Source organism: Pleurodeles waltl, chromosome 6 (genome assembly GCF_031143425.1).
Source record: "Pleurodeles waltl isolate 20211129_DDA chromosome 6, aPleWal1.hap1.20221129, whole genome shotgun sequence".
Lineage (NCBI taxonomy): Eukaryota > Metazoa > Chordata > Amphibia > Caudata > Salamandridae > Pleurodeles > Pleurodeles waltl.
Window position 1 is genome coordinate 1670785567 of NC_090445.1, and position 9145 is coordinate 1670794711.

A 9145-nucleotide genomic window follows, 5' to 3' on the forward strand; every position below is an offset into this window, starting at 1 on the left:
CCCCCAACGGTGGGCTACCTTGGACCAAGAACTGAACCCTGTAAGTGTCTTACTTACCTGGTAAAACTAACAAAAACTTACCTCCCCCAGGAACTGTGAAAATTGCACTAAGTGTCCACTTTTAAAGTAGCTATTTGTGAATAACTTGAAAAGTATACATGCAATTGAAATGATTCAAAGTTCCTAATGTACTTACCTGCAATACCTTTCAAACAAGATATTACATGTTAAATTTGAACCTGTGGTTCTTAAAATAAACTAAGAAAAGATATTTTTCTATCACAAAACCTATTGGCTGGATTTGTCTCTGAGTGTGTGTACCTCATTTATTGTCTATGTGTATGTACAACAAATGCTTAACACTACTCCTTGGATAAGCCTACTGCTCGACCACACTACCACAAAATAGAGCATTAGTATTATCTCTTTTTACCACTATTTTACCTCTAAGGGGAACCCTTGGACTCTGTGCATGCTATTCCTTACTTTGAAATAGCACATACAGAGCCCACTTCCTACACCATGCACACTATCTATGCACTGTTCTTGTATATCTTGTTTCATCAGTGCCCTTGCACACTATCACTGCACAATGTTCTGGCATATCTTGTTGTTTCACGAGTGCCCTTGCACACTATCTATGCACTGTTCTTGTACATCTTGTTGCTTCACGAGTGCCGTTGCACACTATCCATGCACTGTTCTTGTATATCTTGTTGCTTCACGAGTGCCCTTGCACACTATCCATGCACTGTTCTTGTATATCAGGTTGTTTTATGAGTGCCCTTGCACACTATCCATGCACTGTTCTTGTATATCTTGTTTCATCAGTGCCCTTGCACACTATCCATGCACTGTTCTTGTATATCATGTTTCATCAGTGCCCTTGCACACTATCCATGCACTTCTTGTATACCTTGTTTCCTCAGTGCCCTTGCACACTATCCATGCACTGTTCTTGTACATCTTGTTTCCTCAGTGCCCTTGCACACTATCCGTGCACTGTTCTTGTATATCTTGTTTCCTCAGTGCCCTTGCACACTATCCGTGCACTGTTCTTGTATATCTTGTTGTTTCACGAGTGCCCTTGCACAGTGTCTATGCACTGTTCTTGTATATCTTGTTTCATCAGTGCCCTTGCACACTATCCATGCACTGTTCTTGTATATCTTGTTGTTTCACGAGTGCCCTTGCACAGTGTCTATGCACTGTTCTTGTATATCTTGTTTCATCAGTGCCCTTGCATACTATCACTGCACAATGTTCTTGTATATCTTGTTGTTTCACGAGTGCCCTTGCACACTATCTATGCACTGTTCTTGTACATCTTGTTGCTTCACGAGTGCCGTTGCACACTATCCATGCACTGTTCTTGTATATCTTGTTGTTTCACGAGTGCCCTTGCACACTATCCATGCACTGTTCTTGTATATCAGGTTGGTTTATATGTGCCCTTGCACACTATCTATGCACTGTTCTTGTACATCTTGTTTCATCAGTGCCCTTGCACACTATCCATGCACTGTTCTTGTACATCTTGTTTTCTCAATGCCCATGCACACTATCTATGCACTGTTCTTGTATATCTTGTTTCATCAGTGCCCTTGCACACTATCACTGCACAATGTTCTGGCATATCTTGTTGTTTCACGAGTGCCCTTGCACACTATCTATGCACTGTTCTTGTACATCTTGTTGCTTCACGAGTGCCGTTGCACACTATCCATGCACTGTTCTTGTATATCTTGTTGCTTCACGAGTGCCCTTGCACACTATCCATGCACTGTTCTTGTATATCAGGTTGTTTTATGAGTGCCCTTGCACACTATCCATGCACTGTTCTTGTATATCATGTTTCATCAGTGCCCTTGCACACTATCCATGCACTTCTTGTATACCTTGTTTCCTCAGTGCCCTTGCACACTATCCATGCACTGTTCTTGTACATCTTGTTTCCTCAGTGCCCTTGCACACTATCCGTGCACTGTTCTTGTATATCTTGTTTCCTCAGTGCCCTTGCACACTATCCGTGCACTGTTCTTGTATATCTTCTTTCCTCAGTGCCCTTGCACATTATCCATGCACTGTTCTTGTATATCTTGTTGTTTCACGAGTGCCCTTGCACACTATCCATGCACTGTTCTTGTATATCTTGTTTCTTCAGTGCCCTTGCACACTATCCATGCACAATGTTCTTGTATATCTTGTTTCCTCAGTGCCCTTGCACACTATCCATGCACAATGTTCTTTTATATCTTGTTTTATGAGTGCCCTTGCACACTATCCGTGCACTGTTCTTGTATATCTTGTTTCCTCAGTGCCCTTGCACACTATACGTGCACTGTTCTTGAAGATCAAGTTTCATCAGTGCCAATGCACACTATTTATGCACTGTTCTTGTATATCTTACGTGTGTGTGGGGGGGGGGGTGAGAAACCCATGTTATCTACGAGAAGTAGCATTAATATCACACTAGCCACGCAGTAGCAATCCTTTCCAAACTAAAGTTGCTGTATATTTCAAAATCAGAGAACTGTGTCTAGCCAAGCCTGCTTCAGAAAGCAGGGATCTCAACGAGTTGTAAATTAGGTAGAATAAGGATTAAGCAGACCTAAATCACACCATATTTGCAAGTACAAGTCTTTGCGGAGTGTGCCCCACTTTTTTGCATCGATGAGTAACTGGAAGATAACAGAACATCTGGAATTACTACGGAAGCTTAAGTAAGTATGTTTACTTTAAATATGAGCACTTACTACATTGAGTGAAAATGATCTTACATTTGTTAGTCTGCACAATTGCAATCTAAATTGGTAAAATCCGACTTGTCACTGTCATCCATGAACTTAAGAACAAATTTACATTTTCTTTCAGACTTATCTGCAAAGTGTCCGTGGATCGCCAGGCCGGGCAGCAGCTGGAATCTCTGTACAGTTTCATAAAGCGCCTCAGTTAAAATCATAAGGAATATTCTTCCATACAGAGATGAAAGTAAGTGAGTGCGTAATTGTTACATGTCAGAAGTGATGAAATGAGATTTGCCTAAATGGACTTTCCTGCACTTTGAATGAGTTAACACGTGCATACGTACTAATACGAAGTGACATTTTTCCCACTGGAATGGTACATTTAACATTTGCGATTCCTTCAGTACTGCCAAGGCACTCTGGTCTAGTGAGCCAAACTCTGATGCTGTGGCCTCTGGTGGTATACACTGCGGTAGGTAGGTTATGTTTCAAATGTTGAGCATGGGATGTCCTTGCATGTACATTTAAATTGAAGGTAAAGGGTAAGCGCACAAGCCTTGTCCACTATTTCGAGGAACAGCATTAAATGAGCAGGAGAAAACTAGAAAATGTACAAGTATTCCTAGTGAAAACAAGGCCTAAAGCCCGTCACCTGACCACGCACACTGCCATGACTGTGCCTGGCATTCCCTGTGAGGTTTAAAAATACGTTCTAAGTCCTATTTTAGGGTTCTTAATCTGCACATAGATATTTAATTTAGCCTTTTACATCTGCATGCATTGAAAAGATTGGGTAAGTGCTGATTCGTTAATGGACCTTAAAGAGGGGTAGGGGCTATGGAAGATGGGCAGGCTTCTGTATTCTACAGGATATGTATTTCTGTTTGTAAATAGACCATGAAATATAAAGGATTGTTTTTCATACGCTTTGGCTGAAATCCCAGCTCCTGGCACTTGACCTCATCACGGAGGAGATGCCACTTAGGACATAATACACAATATGAAATTCCTTACCCATAAACCCACTTGCACAACCAGAAGGAGTTTGGAAATAAATAATGTATTGTAGTTTTCAGCCACTGAACGTCTGTTGAAACAAAGCATCATAATATCTGATAAAGGCTTATAGCTGCAGATTCCTTAACTTAGAATACTCCCTAGGCATTAGACTGGATGCAGAAACGTTTCTAGCAGTACCCCTGCATACCAGTGGGTAGCGTCTGTCTGCTCCGCGTTGGCCGTGCCAGAAGTGACTTGTATGGGCCTACACAGGTAGCCCCCTAATGCGCTGGCATCTGTTCTTTTATTTCCGTGCCAGTCAGTGCAAATCTGGCGAGAGCTATCCTCAGTTGATTTTTGACTGGCCTTTTTTTTTTTTTTTAGCTTTTTTCTGAGATATTGTCTCCCAGTGTGTCAGAGATGCCCCCTGAAAAATTGGTGACAGATGTCTGTGACAGACCCTCATTTGATTTGTATTTGGTGCTTGGAGCATGGCCACGTCTCTAAGACCTGTGAGGACTGCAGCGCCATAAACCCAAAGGCATTTCGGAAGGTCCTGGATGTCCAGTGTCGGATGAGTCTGCAGTGCTCCAGATACCAGTCACTTTGCAGGGTGCCAGGACCATTCGCAGAGCCGCTCTCAACATTCGCCTTCGAGGTCTAAGTTATTAGGGGTAAGTACCACAAAAAATCCAAGAAGTCGAAGCACTCTTCAACTTCAACTTCTGCGTTGCCCGTTTGTGTCTTCAGACGAAGCGTGGAATGGCTTTATAAGTCAAGGCCCTGATCCCACATGTCCTCTGCAGAGCCTGTGCCTGGGTCTGCTCCATGCCTCCTAGAGTTTTCTGGAGCTGGAGTGACCCCCCAGCCCCGCTCAAAGAATTTAATGAGGCAATGCACCTCATAGGGCCCGACTGACCCCTCTAGAGCACCTGCAGGCCCAGAGATTCGGGGAAAGCCCCAACTGGATTCCCACCAGTGGGTACACCCTCATGACCAGTTTGCCCCATTGTATCTGGTGTGAATCCACCCACTAGACCACAACCTCATTTGGAGCTCACTCCACTGCTGCTGTTCCTGGCGCCAGCAGCGCCAACACCAACAACCCCATTGTCATATTTGATGCCGACACCGGACGGAATGAGACTTTCTGAGTCAAAGCCAGTGCATTTTTTAACTGACAGGCCTGGAGAGGGAAATGATTGGGAGGGGGTCTCAAGACCCTTAATGTTACCCTAACACTCTTGATGAGCCCAAGGACAACGGGTATGAGGAACTGTTGGATGCCAATGGTTTGGATACCTCACCAGACACTGGCTTGGTCTCTCCTTCTGCTGTGGCTATAGCGGAAAGGGCTTCCTTTGCCATGGTGGTGTAGAGGGCAGCTAATGTCCTAGACCTTGAACTGCCCTCAGTGGCAGTCAAGACAACAGAGTTGCCCCATCTTGAACCCTCTTCTCCAATTGAATGAACCTTTCACAGATGTCCTGTTCTGGGCCTGGGCTAAGCCTGGTTGCCCAGGCCTCCATCTCCAAAACTAACCTTTGTGTGTTCCCTACCACTCCACCAGATAGGAAACCCAAGAGACTGGATAACTTTGTTCTCTTCCACCAGGCTGGCACTGCGGTCAGTGAACACCACATGCCTTTTGACCCATAGGGTCTGGGATTTGATTGCACAAGTGTTGCCTATGGTCTCAGACGAAGCCCAAGCCATCCTGACCCAGGCAGTTGCTGATGGTAGCACTGCAGTTCACAATACGCTGCGGATTAGATATGACTGACTCGCTAGGCAGAACAATTTTGTTGTCAGTTGCACTCAGTTTCCATGCCTGGGTGAGATCGTCTGGCTTTGGCGGGGATATCCAAGCTTCCCTCATGGACATGCTCTTTGATGGCACTCACCTTTTTGTCAACAAGATGGAGTCAGTGCTTGATTGCTTTAAGGAAAGCAGGGCTATCGCTCACTCCTTCAGACTCTTCATGGCCCTCGGCAGCACAAGTCTGCCTTTCGCCCCTTCCATGGCTACAGGAGGGGTTATCAGCCACATCCATTTCCACCCAGCTACCAAGGCCAACAGGCTCTCCAGTCCATGTGGGACAGCCAGCCTGCAGTCGACCCAGTCCACCATCCCTTTCGTTTGTCATTCTACCATCACTAACAGAAAGGCCAAACCAGGATATTTAGACTATGGTTCAGATGCTTACGCCTCTATCCTGGATTTTGGTGAGATTGACTCTGAGGTTGCTGGGCGTCAGGGCCTCCTACATCCTGCTGGTGACACATGCCTGTTTGCACATGCAGGCACTTGCAGTGGGACCTGAAGTCCCAGTGAGTGTACCTTCATGGAAATGTCCCCGACCTGGTCCAGATATCTGAGGGAACTGAAAAAGTCCTGCAGTGGTAGTTGACGAACCGAGATTGGGTCAGTGGCAGAGTCTTCTCACTTACCTACCCAAAGCTAAAGGTAGTGACAGAAGCATCACTCCTGGGCTGGGGCGGCCATCTGGTAGAGGTGGAGATCATAGGACTGTGGTGTCTGGTGGAGTCTCAGCTCCAGCATCAACCTTTTGGAGCTGAGAGCGATCCAACTGGTAGTGAAAGCTTTCCTTAGTTCTGTGAAGGGGAGGCTAGTGCAGGTGTTTACAGATAACACCACTGCCATGTGGTATTGCAACAAGCAGGGCGGGCTGGAGTTGTGGACCCTGTGTCAAGAGGCCCTGCGTCTCTGGACATGGCTGGATCCTTAGGACATTTTCCAGGTAGTTAAACAACTTAGTGCTAACTTTCTTGATGTGCTTGCCATTTGAGCACCTCCACAACTGTCCGCTCCGTCTGTTGACCATCAAAACAGCCTACTTGGTGTCCATAACATCAGCAACAAGAGTCAGAGAACAGCAAGCACTATATGTGCACCCCCCTTGCACATATCTTTCCCAAATTGGTTCTGAGAACACATGCCTCTTTTTTGTTTTTTCCCCAAAGGTTTCCACGCCTTTCCACGTAGGCCTGTACACCACTGCCTACCAACTCCACTATCTGGACCCATAAAGAGTGTTGTCATTCTACATTGATTGTACCAGAGAGTTCTGGGTGGACGATGAGCTCTTCATTGTTATGTTGGGCAAAGAGAGAAAAGGCTGTGCAGAAACTGACCATCTCAGGATGGATTGTGCTCCGCATAAACATCTGGTACACATTGGCCAAGAATCAACCCCCTAAGGGCTTGCGTGCTCATTCCACCAGAGCAAAGGCTGAAACCACTGTGAAGTTTGTCTCCTGGACATCTGTTAGGCTGCACCGTATGCGTCTCTGCACACGTTTACCACGCATAACTGCCTGGATGGTCAGGTCCCTCATGACTGGCATTTTGCCTATTCGGTCCTCCAGGACTTTCTAGTCTAAATCTGTTTGCAAACACATCTCCAGAGAGGTTATGCTTGGGTATCTGTTCTAAGGTAAGGAATGAGCAGCTAGAATTCTCCATCAGTTCAACAAGTTACTTAACTTTCGTAACATCTAATCTGGTACACACTCTATCTAGCCTCATGTTCCTTACCAATCTACCCATCCTCCTCACTCTACGAACGGATTTCTCTGTATATGGTGACCACTTTGAGGTCCTTAGTGCCCGCTCACTGGTACATCAGCAGATTAAGTGGCTTTGTGCTTCTGGCGTGAAAATGTCAGGAAAAGTAACTGATGTCAGCTGTTTGGGGGAATCCTATATAGGCCAGCGCATGTCATTTCCCGTGCAACTGACGCAGAGCCAACCAACGCTGCATACCGGTACAGGGGGGGGTACTACTCAGAAGGTTTCTGGATACAGTCTGAACCTGGGGAATATTCTAAGGCAAGGAATATGTAGCTAGAAGTGATTATACCAGATAAGGTGTTACCGAAGGTAAGTAACTTATTCATTAACACAACAAGATAATTATTTTGAACTTTCTGAGAGTTGAATACTGGTTTTGAAACTGCAGAGATGTTGAAAGTGATGTTAGAAATCTGTTTTTTTCTGGGAGACCTAGAGCCTTGGTCTAATATTAAATATTGTGTGGGAGCCAACTAGATTTGTTAAAGTTGGTATTTAAATCAGAAACTTTGATGTCTTTTATTCCACTTGCACCATTTTTCTCATATACGGTTCACTTGCACAGTGTAAATGTATTTAAGATACAGTCAATATCTGGTGACGCCAAAGATCATCCTATTCACAAAGATGATATGAACCTCCTCGATTTAACACTTTTACATACACAAAGAATAACTGATTTGAAGTTACATACATTTCGACTACCCAGAATGGCTGTTTCGGTATCATAACTGGTTCAAAAGTATTTCATGTCTGGCTGTTATCAGACACAACAGCAGTAAATGTGTTCGCTCTTTCTTTAATCATAGGAGGCGAAAAGCTGCAGTTCTTTGCCATGTGATGGCTCAGCGGAAGTGCTGCATTTCAGCATGTGGACCAAATATGATGCCATATTCACTTGATCAGTATGTTTTCAGTACTTACTGTCACTCCGACCCATCAATTGCACCCAGCATCTCCAACAGGGAACGGAGGATGAGGCAGCCCTTTTGTTATTTTATACTCGAAAACTTGTGTATGGTTTTTTAAATATGTTACTATATGTGAAACTGCTTAAAATACTTTTTATATATTTATTTGGGCCATATAACATAATGCAGTGTTTTCATTTAACAAACAAAATGATGTAAATAATGTTTGCACAAGTGAGCAATGTATATAGCTATTTATAAAAGTGTTATGTTTTGATATAAAAGACCTCGTGCCTAAATTACATTTGTTTATAATGTGTACATTTAATACATTTTAAGCTCTTTTCTAACCAGCGACTAAATTATTTGTAATGTAAATAGAAATCCATTTTCTAAATTTTCTATTAATATTATAGTGAAAACTAAGTTATGTGGCATACTAAAATGTACACAGATGCAATTAACAATTTTAAATCAGCTGATTTGCCTATGATGCTTTGATAACTGTGCCTATTTGTACAAAATAAATACAATTATAATAAAATGACATTTTTAGTACGTGCGTATTGATGGATCAGAAATTCTAACTATCTTTGGCACTGGTAGCCATTATTTTGTGGAACTGATTCCAGGTATATGAGAGATACAGCTGCGCTTTCTAAAGGCAAAGCTTGTTCCGTTGTTCTGTTTCTGGTAGTCCTGATGTGGTCCATTTTTTCACAGCAAAGTAATGAGATCCTTCTATGACACTGCATCGGATGTACTGATTCGGCACAGTGGAGAAGTCCTGCCTCATGTTTATTAACGACAAGCCTTTTCTGTGGGACAGGCACGGCCCGTCCTTTTAGAGCGGAGGGGCCACGTCCCCTCCCCCCCCACCTTTTGCCCCTCAT

At 44.0% G+C, this 9145-nt stretch overlaps 1 protein-coding gene across 3 annotated transcripts in view; it reads left to right on the plus strand.

Annotated features, from left to right (window-relative positions):
* The window catches only part of CNTRL (centriolin), a 579099-nt gene extending 570300 nt beyond the window's left edge, over positions 1 to 8799 (plus strand). For all 3 annotated transcript variants that reach the window (XM_069241657.1, XM_069241658.1, XM_069241659.1), the window contains 2 exons: positions 2875 to 2991; positions 8151 to 8799. In XM_069241657.1, the coding sequence (XP_069097758.1) occupies positions 2875 to 2964 (90 nt within the window). In that variant the 3' untranslated portion in view covers positions 2965 to 2991; positions 8151 to 8799. The remainder of the gene's footprint in view (positions 1 to 2874; positions 2992 to 8150) is intronic.
* Positions 8800 to 9145: the final 346 nt, after the last annotated feature.